The sequence below is a fragment of the Carcharodon carcharias genome, chromosome 11 (assembly GCF_017639515.1).
Source record: "Carcharodon carcharias isolate sCarCar2 chromosome 11, sCarCar2.pri, whole genome shotgun sequence".
In the NCBI taxonomy this organism is placed as follows: Eukaryota; Metazoa; Chordata; class Chondrichthyes; order Lamniformes; family Lamnidae; genus Carcharodon; species Carcharodon carcharias.
In genome coordinates, this window is record NC_054477.1 from 120,574,668 (window position 1) to 120,593,926 (window position 19,259).

The 19,259-nt window shown below is 42.3% G+C and overlaps 1 protein-coding gene across 1 annotated transcript in view; it reads left to right on the forward strand.

Annotated features, from left to right (window-relative positions):
* LOC121284485 (nectin-3-like) overlaps positions 1–19,259 on the forward strand; it is a 316,102-nt gene that overhangs the window by 212,442 nt on the left and 84,401 nt on the right. The window contains exon 2 of the mRNA XM_041200008.1: positions 7,297–7,638. Within this exon, the coding sequence (XP_041055942.1) occupies positions 7,297–7,638 (342 nt within the window). The remainder of the gene's footprint in view (positions 1–7,296; positions 7,639–19,259) is intronic.

Here is a 19,259-nt window from a genome sequence, read left to right on the forward strand (position 1 = left end):
ATTCAGCTAGCTGAAGACTGGAGTTGCAGAGTTGGTGCTGGTGCTACAAGATGAAGTAGGTACAGGGAGACTGGGTCAGTTCTGCAGGCGATGGGAGGAAATCTTCCTGTAGGCTGTTGTTCTGCCTGGAGGTCTACTTCTTGGTGGTTCACCAGTTGGATGTTGAACAACAGACTGCCTGTGAGGTTAAAGATGTAATGTTAAAACTGTCCAAAAGGCCAGAGTATTGTGTCATGTGATATGGTCCGTTAATAGTTAATTGCAGCTTAATGATCAGTTTCTGTGCAGGTCAAACAAGGATAAGGAAATCTCCAGCAGGCTACTACCTACAGCACTTTCATCAATTGGTAAATCAGTACTCTCTATTGAACTCCACTTGGAAGAATCACTGCGGTGGCAAGGGCACAGCTTGTCCTCGAAGTGGGTGACTCCAATGACCGTCACCAAGAGTTGGGTTGGTAGCAACATTACTGACCAAGATTTCCAAGTCCTGAAGAACATAACTACTACATGGCACTGTGGAAGGAACAGAGAACCAACACAAGGGAAAAATCTACTTAACCTCACCTCACCAATCTACTTGTTAGATGCATCTAACCATGACAGTATTGACGGGAGTGACCACCGCACAATCCTTGTGGAGACAAAATCTGGTCTTCATGCTGAGGACCACCATGCTAAATGCATTGCACTCAGAACATATCTAGTAGCTCAAAACTGTCACCTATGAGGTACTGTGGGCTATCAATGGCAGCAGAATTGTATTCCACCACAATCTGTAACCTCAAGGTCTGGCATAGCCCTCATTTTATCAGTAGCATCAAGCCGTGGTCCAATTCTGGTTCAACAAAGAGTGGGGTATGTGGATAGAATTAGGCATAGCTATAAGTGAGGTTCCAACCTGGTGAAGCTATAACACAGGACTACATGCATGCTATACAGGAGGCAGTATGCTAAAGAGAGAGCTAAGTGATCTCTCAACCACCTGATCAGACCAAAGCTCTGCAGTACTCCCACGTGCAGTTATAAATGGTGGTGGGCAATTAAACAGCTAATGAGAGGAGTCTTTATGAACATCCCCATCTTCAATGATGATGAAGCCCAGCATAGGACAATGTTGAAGCATTTGCAACCATCTTTAGTCAGAGGTGCTGTGTGAATGACCATCTCGGCTCCCACCTGAGGCCCTCAGCATCACAAATACCAATTTCAGCCAGTTCGATTCATTCCTTATACAAGAAATGGCTAAAGGCTATGGACCCTGGCAGTTTGGGGTTGCAGTACTGAAGCCTTGTGCTCCAGAACTAGCTGCATCCCTAGGCAAGCTGTTCCAGTACAGCAACAACACAAACATCTATCCAGGTGTGCTGTACACAAAAAGCAGGACAAATCCATGCCAGCCAATTACCACCCATCAGTCTGTTCTCAACCATCAGCAAAATGACGAAAGAAATTGTTGATAGTGAAGGGACATTTACAATGCTCACCAATAACCTGCTTACTAATGCTCAATTTGGGTTCTGCTAGAGCCACTTGGCTCCAGACTTCATTACAGCCTTGTTTCAAGCATGGACAAAAGAGCTGAATTCCAGAGTGTCTGCCCTTGACATCAAAGAAGCATTTGACCAAGAGTGGCATCAATCCTAGTGAAATAGAAATCAATGGGAATTGGAGGACATGGGGTTTTGGTGGAGGGTGGAATCTCTGTTGGCTGTAATCATACCTAGCACAAAGGAAAATGGTTGTGGTTGTTGGAAGTCAGTTAGTTCACCCAGACATTATTGTAAGAGTTCCTCAGGACTGTGTTCTAGACCCAGCTATCTTCAACTTCTTCTTGATAGACTTCCTTCCATCCCTCCATCATTTGGAGGTGTGTTTGCAGATGATTGCACAGTATTCGGTTTCATGCTCAACTCCTGAGAAAAAGACGCAGCCCATGCCTGTATGCAGCAAGACCTGACAGCATTGATACTTGGTCTGTTATATGGCAAGTAACATTCATGTCACACAAGTGCCAGGCAATGACCTTCTCCAACAAAAAAGAATCTGACTACCTCGCTTCAACATCCAATGATATTACCATCACTGCATCCCCCATCATCAGCATCTTGGGGGTCACCATTGACCAGAAGCTTAACTGGACCAGCTACCATAAATGCTGCAGCTACAAAAGCAGGTCAGAGCTGGGAATTCTGTGGCAAGCAACTCACCTCCTGACTCCCCAAAACTTGTCCACCATCAATGAGGCACACGTCAGCAGTATGATAGGATGTACTTGCCTAAATTAATGCAGCTTCAAGAACACTCAAAGCTTAACACCATCTAGCCTGCTTGATTTGCACCTCATCCCCCAACTTAAATGTTTGCTCCTTCCACCACCAGTGCACAGAGGCAGTAATGTGTACCATTTACAAGATGTACCGCAGCAACTCTCCAAGGCTCCTTCAATAGCACCTACTGAACCAATGCTCCCTACTATCTAGAGGAACAAGGGCAGCAAACTCCTGGGAATGCTAATACCTGCAAATTCCCCTCCAGGTCTTACAATCGCCTGACGTGGCATTATATTATTTTTTCACTATTGCTTGGTCAAAATCCTGAAACACCCTCATTACAGCACATGGATCGCAGTGGTTCAAGAAGGGGACACGCTGCCTTCTTGAAGGCAATTTATGATGCACAATAAATGCTGGTCTTGCCAGCAATATTCACATTGCATGAACGGATAATTAAAAAAATGTGTAATCTTCCATAACTAGCGGTCCACCAAGAGGTCCACCATCCACCCACGTTCTTTTTAACCTGTTGCCCGTGAAAACATAAAGAAGATGACCAGTTTCAGCACAACCAATTACCATAATCTCATTTTTTTATCTGAAGGAGAAACAAATTCCTTGACATCACCAACAAAAATTGTAAATATTAAGCTATTTGTCCTGATGCTTATCATATAAGCTCTTGGCTACTCTGGTGCTTCTATGAACTGCATTCATTCATTCATGTCATCCTCTGCCCAGAAGGTTGACTGCCATGGATCTCCACTCCTGTCTGACCTGTGCTGCCCTTAGATATTCCATCTAGGTCAGCTGCATCCAGTCAATTATAGCTGTCATCCATTTTTCCTCTGCTTCCTTCTCCTATGTTTTCTGCTGATCTTTCTCTGATGCTAATACAAAGCGTATACATAAGAAATAGTAGGCCCATCGAACCATTCAGCATGATCCTGGCTGACCTTGAGCTTCAATTCCACTTTCTTGCCTATTGCTGATCTCTCTTGATCCCCTAAGACACCAAAAATCTGTCTACCTTAGCCTTAAATATATTCAATGATGGAGCATCCACAACCCTCTGGAGTAGAGAATTTCAAAGATTCACAACCAGTTTGAGTGAAGAAATTCCTCCTCATCTCACTCCTAAATGATTGCCCCCTTAACCTAAAACTGTGTGCCCTTGTTCTAAATTCCCTAGTCAGGGGAAACAACTTCTCTATATCTACCCTGTCATGCCCTTTCATAATCTCGAATGTTTCAATGAGATCACTTTTTTCTAATCTAAACTCCAGAGAATATAGACCCAATTTACTTAGCCTTTCATCATGGGACGACAACCCTTTAATTCTGGGGAACAATCTCATGAACCTCCACTGTACTGCCTCCATTCAAGTATATCCTTCCTTAAATATGGAGACCAAAATTCCATTTAGTATTCCAGTTGTGGTGCAACTAGAGTGGCAGCAGCACACAAAGTGGATTTGCTTTGAAAATCTTAAGGGCAGTTCAGATGTCCCTGACAGGCTGTGGACCTCATACTGTGCCATATCAGGGGCTAATTGTTTGGGTCACCTGGCTTAAGGGCGAAGGTGGATTGGCAGATGAGGAAGCAAGAATGCTCCCATTCAGAGAGAGGTCAGTAGGTTTCTGCTAAACTATCTCAGGGCGTCTTTTCAGGCAGTTTTGAGATCTACTGGAAAATTACTCTTGCAGTGGAGAAATTCTGCACGTTGCATTTAACCATTGAGCCCAGAGCCACCTTTGCAGCACTTTGCCGTTTCATGGAAGTTGCTATTAGTGCAATGGAGACTGTTTTTGCTTCCATATAAGCATTTTGTCATTCTGTGGACATTATTTTGCCTTCTGTGGAAACTGCTATGACTTCATTTGAAACTGTTGTCTCGGGCATCAGATGCTGCATGATGTCAGACACAAAGGTCACCATCTAGAATGAGCTAGCCACATATTTGCATTGAGCCATGGGCCAAGCTGGAGGTGGACTGTCATCTTCCTGTAGCTACAACTGTAGCTTGTCGGCAGGCTGTTCATTGCACCACAAACATTTGTTTTGTTATACTGCTCAGCTTTTTCCTATAAGCTCCTCATCTGACTCCTTTGCAGCGGAGCTAATATGTGACCCCGCATCCCACCCTGACACGGCGGCACTTATGGTGTTGCTCCTATCCTGCTGCCCACTGAGAATCCTTCTATCCTAGCTTCTAAGTTGTCTGGTGCCAGTCTCTGAGCTGGTGCCCAAGACAGTGCTAATGATTGGCGCAGCACCTTCTATTCTCCTCTTCCATCTGATTGGCGGTGGTGGGAACGATTGACTCTTCCTGTTCTTCCAAATCCTCGGGGGAAAAGTCGCGTCCTGTTTGTAAGATCAAGCTAGAAAAGCCACAATGGGAGGATATATTTCATAAGACCATTTGGAGTTTGAGAGTTGATGATGGGTTTGGAGATTAGGAATCAGGAAATGTTGCAAGTATACAAGGAAGCTAGATTGACCAGATATGGTGATATCTCCTCTTCTGCCTGCGACCATGACATCAGCCTCTCCCTTTCCAGTCTTCACCAGCACTGTGTCCTAGAGGGGTGTGATTTCATGCACATGCTTCCCTTCTCCTGATCATCATCTCCTCTCCTATTTCTTATGTTCTTATAACAGGCTGTAATGTGCCAAATTGTGCTGGAAGAGAAGGAGTTGTGATTGTGAATGAGTATTAGCAGGTTTGTTTCTCTAAATGTGATGCTTACTTTATATAGTTGAAGAGCTGCAGGATTTGTCTTGAAGTGTGCATAGTGCCTGTGAAGGATACAATACCGGAGGGGACAGGACTCCTGGCTGTGACCTCCTCCCACATTTGCCTCATTATTCAACCCCTTTCTCCATTGCAGGTACAGGACATCCCCCCTCTCCTGTATACTCTCCACCAGGATTTCCAGTGCTTCGCCTGATAACCTGTTGCCCTATGCCTTGGTTCTTGTGCCATTTTGATGCATGTAGCTATCTCTCAGCCAGTGCACTCCACACCTTCAGTGGAATTGTGTGCGTGGTGGCTACATACTCCACAAAAGATGCTCCTAATCAGCACTTGCATTGTGCGTTTTAGCATCTCAGGTGTGATTAAATCATGATAATCAGCAATTAGCCTAAAAAATTGCAGGCTAAAACCAGACTTTTAAACAGGCATGTCTTAGTTGCACATTTCACGTCTGGTTTCACCTTTTCCTCAAAATAACTTCCATAATGTTCTAATTAAAAGGACCAGGCTAATGTTTTCCGGTACATAAGTCATTAACCACATGCGGTGAGTTGTGAATCCAGATGTGTCTAATTGTTCTGTTTAGGAAATAAAGATGAGCACTAAACAGTATCATTAGGTATGGGATTTCTACTCATATTCACACAGTATATGCATGTGTACTTTTTATGAATTTACTGCTAATGGTAAGAGAAACGTAGATAGTGCCTTGAATTGTGTTTTACTTCCTTGGTTAGCGAATGGAAGTAAATAAGTATGCATGTCTGATGTACTTTTACTAGTATGGTGTAAGATTTTTTCTATTAAAATTAGTGCATATGGCTAAATTGGTTTTGCTACATCTGTGAACAGCACTGCTCAAGGTCAGCTATCACTCAGAATTCAGTCTACAGATTAAACTGACCACAAAGACCTTTTATTAAATGGGCATTTTTAAAATTTTATAATTTTTTATAAAAATTCATTCACGGGACGTTGCCCATCCCTAATTGCCCTTGAGAAACTGAGTGGCTTGGTATGCCATTTCAGGGGGCACTTAAGAGTGAACCACATTGCTGTGGATCTGGAATCACATAGGCCAGACCAGGTAAGGACAGCAGATTCTTTCCTGAAGGACATTATTGTAAAAACCCACCTGGTTCACTAATCAAACTTTTATTGGATTCAAATTCCACCATCTGCCATAGTGGTATTCAATCCAGGTCTCCTGAGCATCACTCTGGGTCTCTGGATTACTAGTTAAGTGACAATATCCTACGCCACCACCTCCCCCTAACTATTTCTGCCTAGTTTTGAACTAGAGACTTTTTGCGTGTTAGGTGAATGTGATAACCACTGTTCTGTTGAGTTCCCTGGGGATAACATGTGGCAAATAAAAGACAGTCTCAGCCAACAAAGGAAAGCAGTGCTGTCATTGAAGAAAGCTAGTCAACAAATATGGAAATATGTAGACATCTGATGATGAAGGACAGAAATGTGATAACCACCTAAAACCTCTAAGGTCCAATGACTCCATTTTGAAATCCTGAAATAAATTACTTTTTAACCTGTCTTTTTTTGTGTCTCTTGCATCTCCTTGTGCCATGCTCCATTTAACAACCAAAGTGATGGACAGGTGATTTTTTTCCAAATCTTTGCTGATGCTGATTACCACCATAAATAAACATGGGTCACTTGCCCTCTAGTTTTTTCCTCCTTTCCTTGAGGAATCGGTTGAAGAGGTTATTCTGTTCAGAAACTAGGGGCATAATGATACACTCTGTGCTTTAGCTTGAATAAAGAAAGTATCACAGTGGTGTTTCAGGTTGTATTCCCATTTACTCAATTTGTAATCACAGCATGAGGGTGTTTCAAAAAACAAGCCTAAATTTCCTGTCACCTGAAACTGAAGACCCGGATTGAATGTAAGTAAACTACTCAATGGTTGGATGGTTACAGCCAAACCAAATCCTGTTTTCACCAAAAGGACATAATCTCAGTTTTCTATAATGGATCAGTTGATACTGTTTAGGAATGCGAACCTTGTTAGATTTTCTTTCCTCCACCTGAAGACATTTCCAGTTATCCAACCCTCATCATTTTTCTGGTTAAGATCTGTGAACCAAACAGAGATCAGAAATTGAATTTAAAATCTCTGATTTTTGAGAGTTTAGAAAAAGCCACAACGCATTTCTTCATTGAGCTATTAGGTTTTCTTTTTAATGAAGTGTGTGGAAGAGAATTTTTGCTATAAAAATTTTATAATTTATTTTTCTTAATAGGTATCTTGGCTGGACCAGTTGTTGTTGATCAGAAGGTATCTGCAATTTTGGACAAAAATGTCACTTTAAAGTGTTTGGTTACAGTGAAAGAAACTGTAACTCAGATCTCCTGGGAGAAGCAAGAACATGGGACCTCAGATACTATTGCAGTGTTTCATCCTCTTTATGGAACCTCAATCCAAGGTCGCTATGAAGGAAGAGCTGTCTTTACAAATCCATCATTAAAAGACGCAACAATTCTTATTACCAGAATTGGGTTTTCAGATTCTGGAAACTACATCTGCAAGGTGGTCACTTTCCCATTGGGAAATTACCAAGAAACAAGCACTGTGACTGTGATTGGTATGTATATATAGCATATTAAAGTCTTGAACTAATAGAAATTAAAACGTTTGTACCATTTAATATTATATCCTATCTATTAACATTGGTTTGCCACTAAAGAAATTCAAAAAAGGCATCTAAAGTTATCAGAACAAGATTTTGCTTTTCCAATTACAAATATTGAGATTTATGCCATCGGATTAGTTAAAATAGGCAAGTATCAACATAGAATGCAAGACTGAGCAGTTGAGATTTTGTGCTTCCAAATATGCTAAAAATATATCCTTCTGTTTCTTTCCCCCTCAAGTGCTTATCTGGCTTCTTAAAATGAATCTGTGCTATTTGTCTCAGCTACTCCCAAGTTTCACATTCTAACCACTCTCTGGGTAAATAAGTTTCTCCTGAATTTCCTATTGGATTTATTGGTGATCACCTTCTGTTTAGGCTCCTAATTTTAGGAGGGTGAGGATCCCGTTGTCATAGTTCATGTAACAATCAATGACTAAGAACTAAGAATGAGGTTCATTGGAGGGAGTTTGAGGAACTGGGTTCAAATTTAGTGAGAAGGACAATAATCTCGGGATTATCACCTGATGGTGTGGAGATTGGCACAGGGTCAAGCAGATTAGTGAACTAAATGTATGGCTCAAAGAACAGTGTGGGAAGAAGGGGTTTTGAAGGGGCACACTGGTACCAGTACTATGGAAAGAGGGAATTGTTCCATTGGGATGGACCCCACCGAAACTGGGCTTGGATCAGCTTCCTGGAAAATCATGTAGCAAAGGCTGTGAAAATCCAGGAGTGGAGAGGTCAGGTGAGGGTAAATTTATAAGCCTAAAGAGAAAAATCAAGGAAACAGAGCAATGCAGTGATTTGGGTAGAGTCAAGCAGAGTGGGACAGGAAAGGACAGAAAAAGTAATGGTAGTTATACATCAGCAAATAAGGTCCATGCAAAGAACAGTTGTTAAAAAAAAAGTTTCTTTATATAAATAGATGAAACATTCGTATTAAGATAGGCAAACTAGTGGCACAAATAGAAGTAAATAGCTATATCTAATTGTCATTACAGAGACATGGCATGAATTTTCAGTGCTGGCTTAGCCAAAATGGCACCGCAGGCCCGATTTCCAAAGCCTGACACCCGAACCCGGCACCTATTTTCACCAGGGGGGAACGGGAATAGGTTGTGGTTTGCACATCATGGTTCACGGAGGCAGCTGCACATTTAAAGTAAAAGAGCTGCCTTCAGTCAGATCCAGTTATCTCAAGTGGGATGCCCAAAACAGGACTTGAGCTTTCAGACCTTTCGGGAGAAGGTCTAAAGTTGCCAGAGTTATTTGAAGAGGTAGGGTACCCTTTGGGAGAGGTCCCTGGACAACTTTGGGAGAGGCCAGATGCCATTTGGGATTGTTAGAACTACACATGAATGTGTGTGGGTAACTCATTGAAACTGTCATGCTAATTGGAATTGTCAGCAGATCTGCCAAACTGTCGAGGCATTTAAATCTCCTGGTCTTTAAATTTTTGAAAGAACTGTCAGCAATGTTTTAAAAAAAATCAATGCTTCGCTTTCAGTGTCAGTTGATATAAGCCTTAGAACTATCATCATAGCATTAGTGCTGCATGATTGATTTCACTGCTGTCATTATCACAGTGGGGTGCCTGTCAGTTCACTTTGATTGACAACTCCAAGTCTTATATAGTCTTTGAAGTGGAGCCAGGAATATAGATGCTTGCTTTTATAAGGGATTAAGTAGCTGAAGGAAGTTAAATGTATTGAATGGGTTTTATCATTGAGAATATTTTTAAATAGTGAATTCATCAGTAGGCACTTTAGAACTTTGTTTCATCTCAGCATGGGTCCCGAGGTCTGCTCATGGTCGATACTCGGTGAGTTGGCATGGGGGGTTGAAAGGGCAAAGGGTGGGGTGTGTGGCTATGGAATGGCATGAGTTAGCACCAAGTTGGCATAGGGGCTATCAAGGGCCATGGGGAATGGGTGGAGGGACATAGGTTGGCATGGAGAGTATGAAGTGCCATGGGGCTGGGCGGGGGGTATAGATTGGTATGAGGGCCCTTGGGGCTGGGTGGGGGGCATGAGGGCTTTGGTGTGATGGGTGGAGGAGGGGGTGAGGGCTGTTTTCTGTTTTATTGTTTTTCTTAACAACTGGGACGAAGTACCTTTTGCAAAGCCCACCTCCACTTCTGGCAGCCTCTGTAACTGCCTCCAAATTCTTTCATGGGGCAGTGGGCATAACTCCAGTTAACACCTGCCCACGGAACAAAAGTCCAACTGCTCGGGGTGCTTTCTCCCATGTTGGGTTTACAGGGGCCGATCCTGTGTTCCTGACTCAAGTGAAAATTCAGGCCATAGTTACATGACGATCAGATAAATATTCCTGGGGACCTTAATATTTTGAAACAACAGGCAGAATGGAAAAGAAAGAGGAGTAGAACCTGATAAATGATGACTGAAGGACAGCCGTAAGAAAGGATCTTGGCTCAGAGGATCTGGGAAGTAGAATCAGTCAGTGTGGATGGAGATTAGGAAAACAAAAGGAAATCAGATGGACACTTGACGAAAGTAAACTTGTAGAGCTATGGGGATAGAGCAAAGGAATGGGGCTGACTGGATTGCTCAATAGAGAACTGGCATGGGCTTGCTGGATCTCCTTCAGTGCCATAATGACTCCATGATTCTGTAACAATGGTTAGAAAACATTGGAATAGTTTATAGATCCCTAACAGTAGCTATAACATTGGACATAACATTAAGCAAGAATAAGTGGAGTTTGTAACAAGGGCGGTGTAATAATCGCAGGGGACTTTAACCTTCATAGAGTAGACAAATCAAATTGGCAATTGTAACCTCGAAGTGGAGTTTGTAAAATGCCTTTGCGATAGTCTTCTGGAACAGTATGTTCTGGACCCAACTAGGGATAAAGAAGTTTTAGATCTGGTATTGTGTAATATGGCAAGGTTAATTAGTAATTTGTAAAGATCCTCTGGGGAAAAAGTTGTCATAATCAAAAACAAGAATCTTATACTTCAACAAAGCCAATTACACAAGTATGGAGAACTGGCTAAGCTAGATTGGGTAAATAGACTGAAAGGTATGGCCGCAAGGATGAGCGCTGGAGCCTCAGCTATTTACAACCAGTTATTGACTTAGACGAAGTGATGGAGAGTAATGAATCCAAGTTTGCTGATGATGCAAAATTTGATAGTAATGTAAGCTGTGAGGAAGACACAAAGAGGCTGCAAAGAGATATAGACTGCAGTTAAGTGACTGGGCCATAAGGTGGTAGATGGTGTATAATGTGCGGAAGTGAGAGATAGTGGTAGTAAGAATTGAAAAATGCAACCTTTTTTTTCCAGAGGCGTGACTAAGTATTGATGTTCACAGAGACTTAGGTGTACTTGTACAAGATACACAGAAGGTTTGCGTGCAGGTGCAGCAAGCAATTAGAAAGGCAAGTGGAATATTGTCCTTTTATGGCAAGTGGATTGGAGTATAAGACTAAGGAAGTCTTGCTACAATTGTATATGCCTTTGGAGAGACTGCAGTCTTGAGTGCTGTGCATAATCTTAGTCTCCATTTCGAAGGAAGAATATGCTTGCATTAGAGGCAGTACAGCAAAGGTTCACTGGATTGGTGTTTGGGATGATAGGATTGTCCTATGAGAGGTAGAGTAAATTGGGACCTATACCCTTGAGTTTAGGAGAACGCAAGGGATCTCATTGAAACATGCAAGTTTCGGAAGAGGCTTGACAGGGTAGACACTGAGAGGCTATTTCTGCTGGCTGGGCAATCTGTAACACTGGGGCACAGTCTCAGGATAAGGGGTTGACTTAGGACTGATATGAAAAATTTCTTCACTCATAAGGTTGTGAATCTGTGGAATTCTCTAACCCACAAGGTTGTGGATGCTCCATCATTGAGTATAAAGCTGAGGTAGACAGATTTTTGGGTCTCGGAATTGAGGCATATGGGGAACAGGCAGGAAAGTGGAGTGAGGCAGAAAATCAGCCATGATTTTATTGAATGGGACCAAAGGATTTTATGGTCAACTTCTCCTATTCCTTTTGTTACATTCTTTCCTGAAGGTGGTAGCATCTCAGTTCTGGTATCATCCTTTGAAATCTTTTTGGCTTTTTTTGTGCCGTTATTCCATGCGAAGCACTTCCTGGCACATGCTCAGTTGCAGTGTCAGAATGTCAGCTGGCAGCATTAAAATGAACAAGCTAGCTTGATACAGACGAACAATAAAGTTCAAGTTACTAGTTTTAGGTCTGTGCAGTCCTTAAGCAATTGCAAATTCTTGCATCTAGTCCACCTTTCATTGAGCAACTGTTCCCTTTGTAACATATTTCTGACGATTCAATGAATGATGAAGATATGTAATCTGTAAATTTCAGTAAATGAGATTCTCAACTTCCAATGTAGAGAATTAATTGTAATATTTAGTTTATGGGCATGTTTGGTTTTAAAAAAATATTTCAACTAAAATAATTAAAAAAACATACATTACCCAATAGGTTATGTAACCCTAGGATTAAAAGTTCCATTATACACCAGTTGAACTACCCTGGCTGTGTAGAAGTTCCCTGCACAAAGCCTCAACATGCTGGATCTAGCCGAGGGAGGGCTTTAACTTACCATTTCAAAGTCAGTCTAGGTTGATCAGTGGGACCCATAGCAAGGGTTTAAAATCAGTGATGTGCAAAGTAGATGTTTAGATTAAGCCTGTTGTAGCATTGCTATGAATATTTAAATCAAAATCCAAACTCCTGTCACTATACAGAAGGGCATCAGGAGCAATTGTGCATGTGCTATGGCTGCTGTGTGAGCCAATCGTGCATGCGCAACTATTCCTGACACCTTTCCAGTCAGCGGTAGGAGTTAACAAATTTTAGCTCTTCTCCGGTGCTTCTGTATCTTTTTACTGTGCAAAGTATTCTAAGTGTGATCTTAACCAAGGTTCTGTGTAATTCTAGTCCTTGAAAGGAACCCCAGTGCTTTGTTTGCATTTTAATTGCCTTGATAACTTTCATTGCTACTTTTAACAATTTATGAATCTGTATCCCTGGACTCCTTTGCTCTTGTACCTCGTTTAGACTAATTTTCCAAGGAGTATGGCCTCTTTATTTCTCCTCCCAAGATAGAACCTCTCAACTGCTCTACATTGTTCAATATGAATTTCATTCTGCAAGTTTACTACTGCTTTATATTTTGCCAATTTGGTGCCAGCTGCAATTTTGAAATTGTAGTTACAGTTCTCAAGCCTGTTTAAGTTTTGGATAAACAACAATGGTCCCAACATCAAATCCTGTGGAACACCATCTTCCACCAGTCTGATTAACTCTCTTTAATTCCTACTCAAACAGAAAATGCTGGAAAGACTCTGCAGGCCTAACAGCATCTGCGGAGAGAAAACAAAAGTTAACGTTTAGAGTCCGTATGACTCTTCAGAGCTCTGAAGAAGAGTCATAAGGACTTGAAACGTTAACTTTTTTTTTCTCTCCGCAGATGCTGTTATACCTGCTAAGTTTTTTTTCCAGCATTTTCTGTTTTTGTTTCAGATTTCCAGCATCTGCAGTATTTTGTTTTTATTTAACTCCTACTCTCTGCTTTCTGTTTTATAGCCAGCTTGCAATCGATTCTATTACTTGTATCCTGATTCCACAGTCTTTTTTTATTATTCATTCACGGAATGTAGGCTTTGCTGGCTAGGCCAACATTTATTGCCTATCCCTCGTCCTCCTTGAGAAGGTGGTGTTGAGCTGCCTTCTTGAACCGCTGCAGCCCATGTAGTGTAGGTACACCCACAGTGCTGTTAGGAAGGGCGTTCCAGGATTTTGACCCAGCGACAGTGAAGGAACTGCAATATATTTCCAAGTCAGGGTGGTGAGAGACTTGGAGGGGTACTTCCAGGTGGTGGTGTTCCCATCCACCTGCTGCCCTTGTCCTTCTAGGTAAGGATTGACACATGGAATTATGATATAGTAGCCATCACTGAGACGTGGTTGAGGGAGGGACTGGATTGGCAGCTCAATATTCCGGGATATAGAATTTCAGGCGAGACAGGGGAGGGGGTAAAAGAGAAGGAGGCATTGCATTATTAGTTATGGAGTCAGTTACTGCAGTAAGGAGAAATGATATCTTGGAGGGGGCATTGAATGAAGCCATGCGGGTAGAATTTAGGAATAAAAAAAGGGGCAGCCACATTGTTAGGTGTCTATTATAGACCCCCAGAGAGTCAGTGGGAAATTGAGGAGCAAATATGTGCACAATTTGCAGACATGTGTAAAAACAATAACAATAGGGTAATTATATTAGGTGATTTTAATTTTCCCAACATTAATTGGGATAGACATGGTGTGGATTTCTTGAAATGCGTGCAGGAGAACTTTTTAGGTCAATATGTAGAAGGTCCAACAAGGGACGGTGCAGTGCTGGACCTAATTCTGGGGAATGAAGCCAGACAGGTGGCTGAAGTGGTGGTGGGGCAGGATTTTAGTGATAGTGACCACAACATGGTACAATTGAAGTTTGTTCTGGGCAAAGAAATCGACAAGTTGCCAAAAAAAGTTTCTGATTGGGGGAGAATGGATTTTAGTAAAATAAGGCAGTATCTGACAAAGGTAGACTGGGAACAGCTACTTGTGGGGAAAGCTACAGAAGAGCAGTGGGGGCTTTCAAAAAGGAAATGGGGAGGGTACAGGTTTAACATACTCCTTCCTATCTCCCTAGGAGGAATAACAAGCCCAGAGAACCATGGATGACCAGAGATATTCAGGATACAATGAGAAGGAAAAGAGAGGCTTTTAGCAGGTACAAGGGGAGCAATTCAGTGGAAGCATTAGTGGAGTACAGAAAATGCAGGGTGGAGCTTAAGAATTAGAAGAGCAAAGAGGGGATATGAGAAAGCTCTGGCTGGTAAAAGTAGGGAAAATCGCAAGATGTTCTACAAGTATATCAATGAGAAGAGGATAACCAGGGAAAGAGTAGGGCCCATAAGGGACCAAGGGGACAATCTATGGGTGGAACAAGAGGACATCGCTAGAGTGTTGAATGAATACTTCACATCCGTCTTCACCCAAAAGAACGAGAGTGAAGTTATCAAACTCATGGAGAGACTGCGAGGTTCTTGAGCAAATTGAGATAGGGAGTGACAAGGTATTGGAGGCATTGGCTGGCTTAAAAGCAGACAAATCTCCAGGTCTGGATGATTTGTGTCCCAGACTGCTGAGGGAGGCAAGGGCTCTGACCCAAATTTTTAATTTCTCTCTGGCCATGGGTGGTGCGAGAGGACTGGAGAACAGCTAATGTGGTTCCGCTATTTAAGAAGGATTGTAGAGATAAGCCAGGGAATTACAAGCCAGTGAGTCTCAGGTCAGTGGTAGGGAAACTATTGGAGAAAATTCTGAAGGAGAGAATCTATCTCCACTTAGAGACGCAAGGTTTGATCAGGGATAGTCAGCATGGCTTTGTCAGGGGGAGGTCATGCTTAACAAATTTGATTGAATTTTTCGAGGAGGTGACCAGGTGTGTAGATGAGGGTAGTGCACTTGATGTAGTTTATATGGATTTCAGCAAAGTCTTTGACAAGGTCCCACATGGGAGACTTATAAAGAAGGCAAATGCACACGGGATACAGGGTAATTTGATAAAATGGATTCAAAATTGGCTTAGTTGTAGGAGACAGAGGGTGATGACAGAAGGCTGCTTTAGTGACTGGAAGCCAGTGTCCAGTGGCATACCACAGGGATCTGTGCTAGGTCTCCTATTATTTGTCATTTATATAAACGACATAGATGACTGTGGGGGGTAGGATTAGTAAGTTTGCGGATGACACAAAGATTGGCCAGGTGGTTAACAGTGAGGTAGAGTGTCTTGGGCTACAGGAAGATATAGACGGGATGGTCAAATTGGCAGATAAGTGGCAGATGGAATTTAACCCTGAAAAGCGTGAGGTGATACACTTTGGAAGGAGTAATTTGACAAGGAAATATTCAATGAACAGCATGACACCAGGAAGCTCTGAGGAACAAAGGAACCTTGGCGTACATGTCCATAGATTTCTGAAGGCGGAGGGGCATGTTCATGGGGTGGTGAAAAAGGCATACGGGACACTTGCCTTTATCAGTTGAGGTATAGATTACAAAAGTAGGGAAGTCATGTTCGAGTTGAATAGAACCTTGGTGAGGCCACAGCTGGAGTACTGTGTGCCGTTCTGGTTGCCACATTATAGGAAGGATGTGATTGCACTGGAGGGGTTGCAGAGGAGATTCACCAGGATGTTGCCTGGGATGAAACATTTAAGTTATGAAGAGAGGTTGGATAGACTTGGGTTGTTTTCGTTGGAGCAGAGAAGACTGAGGGGCGACCTGATCAAGGTGTACAAGATTATAAGGGGCATGGACAGGGTGGATAGGTAGCAGCTGTTCCCCTTCATTGAAAGGTCAGTCGCAAGTGGACATAAGTTCAAGGTGAGGGGCAGTACGTTTTTGGGGGATGTGAGAAAAAACGTTTTTACCCAGAGGGTGGTGATGGTTTGGAATGTGCTGCTTGGGAGGGTGGTGGAGGCGGGTTGCCTTGTATCCTTTTAAGAAGTACCTGGATGAGCACTTGGTGTGTAATAACATTCAAGGCTATATGCCAAGTGCTGGTAAATGGGATTAGGTAGGTAGGTTAGGTGTTTCTCACGAGTCGGTGCAGACTCGATGGGCTGAAGGGCCTCTTCTGTACTGTGTGATTCTGTGATTCTAGGTGGTAATGGTCGTGGGTTTGTAAGGTGCTGCCGAAGGAGCCCTGGTGAACTCCTGCAGTGCATCTGGTAGATGGTGCACACTACTGTTACTGTGCGTTGGTGGTGGAGGGAGTGAATGTTTGTAGATGTGACGTTAATCAAAAGGGCTGTTTTGTCCTGGACAGTGTCAAGCTTCTTTAGTGTTGTGGGAGCTGCACTCATCCAGGCAAGTGGGGAGTATGCCATCACACTCCTGACTTATATGACCATAAGACATAGGCCTACTTCCGCTCCTTTCGGCCCATTGAGTCAGTTCCACCATTCAATGAGATCATGGCTGATCTGATAATCCCCAAACCCACTTTCCTGCCTTTTGCCCATGATCCTTGATTCCCTTACTGATTAAAAATCCGTCTTATCTCAGCCTTGAATATACTTAGCAACCCAGCCTCTACAGCCCTCTGTGATAAAGAATTCCACAGATTCACTATAGAAACTAGGAGTATGTGTAGGCCATTCGGCTCTTCGAGCCTCCTCCGTCATTCAATATAATCATAGCTAATCCTCTATCAACACCATATTCCCGTTTTCTCTCCATACACCTTGATGCCCCTAATATCCAAAAATATACCAATTTCTTTCTTGAATATCTTAATGACCCGGCCTCCACAACCTTCTGTCATATGAAAATAACACAAGAACTAGGAGCAGAAGGAGGCAATTCAGCCCCTCGAGCCTGCCCCACCATTCAATACGATCATGGCTGATCTAATTTCTGCCTCAACTCCAATTTCCTGCCTCCTCCCCATAACCTTTCAACCCGTTATTAATTAAAAATCTGTCTATCTCCTCAAATTTATTCAGCGTCCCAGCATCTACTGAACCCTGAGATAGTGAATTCCACAGATTCACGACCCTTTGAGAAAAGTAATTCCTCCTCATCTACGATTTAAATCTACCATCCCTTAGCCTAAAACTACGGCCTCTCATTCTAGAATGCCTCACAAGGGGAAAGATCCGCTAGATTGCCCCACAAGGGGAAACATCCGCTCCACGTCTACTTTGTCTATCCCCTTTAGCATCTTATATACCTCAATTAGATCTCCTCTCATCCTTCTAAACTCGAGCGAGTATAGGTCTAAACTACTCGATCTCGCCTCAAAAAACAAGCCCTGCATCTCTGGAATCATTCGAGTGAACCTCCTCTCAACCGCCTCCAATGCAACTGCATCCTTCCTCAAGTGAGGGGACCAAAACTATGCACAGTATTCCAGGTGCGGTCTCACCAATGCCTTGTACAGTTGCAAAAACAATTCCCTATTTTTTTACTCTATTCCTTTAGCAATAAATGCCAAAATTCCATTTGCCTTCCTTATTACCTACTGTACCTGTATACTAGCTTTCAGCAATTCATGCACGAAGACACCCAGATCACTCTGTACTGAAGCATTCTGAAGTTTCTCTCTATTTAAATAATAAGTCGCCTTTTTATTCCGACTAAAATGGATAACCTCACACTTATCCATGTTAAATTCCATCTGTCAGATTTTGGCCCATTCACCTAACCTGTCCATATGCATTTGTAAATTTCTTATGTCTTCCTTGCAACTTACTTTCCCCGCTATTTTGGTATCATCTGCAAATTTAGCTATAGTACCTCCTATCCCTGAATCCAAGTCATTATTATAGATTGTAAATAGTTGAGGCCCAAGGACTGACCCCTGTGTGGCACCCAACTAGTTACAGCTTGCCATTCATAAAAATACCCATTTATTCTGACTCCCTGCTTTCTGTTGGTTAGCCAATCCTCTGTCCAAGCTAATATATTACCCCTAACTCCGTGTAATCTTATCTTGTGTATTAATCCTTTGTGTGGCACCTTATCAAAGGCCTTATGAAAGCCCAGATATACTACATCTTCAGGATTCCCATTATCCACTTTGCTTGTCACATCTTCAAAGAACTCTAGCAAATTAGTCAAACACAATTTACTCTTTATAAAACCATGCTGACTCTGATGGATTGCATTTTGACTTTCTAAATACCCCTTTACTACTTCCTCAATAATGGATTCCAACAATTTCCCAATGACAGACGTTAAACTAATTGGTCCATAGTTTCTTACTTGCTGCCACCCCCCCCCCCACCTTTTTGAATAATGGTGTTATATTAGCATTTTTCCAATCCACTGGAACCTTTCCAGAATCCAGGGAATTTTGGAATATTATAGCCAATGCATCCACTTCCTTTAAGACCCTGGGATATAGGCCATCAGGTCCTAGGGACTTGTCACCCTTTAATCCCAATAGTTTGCTCAGTACTTTTTCTCTAGTGATGGTGATTGTTCTAAGTTCCTCCTCTATACCCTCTGTACAACCTGTTACTATTGGGGTGGTACTAGTGTCGTCCTCCATGAAAACTGGGGCAAAATATTGATTAAGTGTCTCTGCCATTTCTGCGTTCCCCACTATTAACTCCCCAGTCTCATCCTCCAAGGGACCAACATTCACTTTAGCTACTCTTTCCTTTTACATACTTGTCGAAGCTTTTGCTATCAGTTTTTACATTTTGCGCTAGTTTTCTTTCATAATTTACCTTTGTTCTTTTTACTATTTTTTTTTAGAAAACCTTTGTTGATCTTTAGAAGTTTCCCAATCTTCCAGCCTGCCACTGACCTTTGCAATTTGGTATGCCTTAGCTTTTGCCTTTATGTTATCTTTAACTTCCTTGCTTAGCCATGGATGCTTTTTCCCCCTCTTATCATCTTTCTTCCTCTTTGGAATATATTTTGCTTGGGAGGATTTGAATATCTCCTTAAATATCTGCCACTGTTCATCAACTGTCCTACCTTGTAGTCTTCCTGCCCAGACCACTAGGGCCAAATC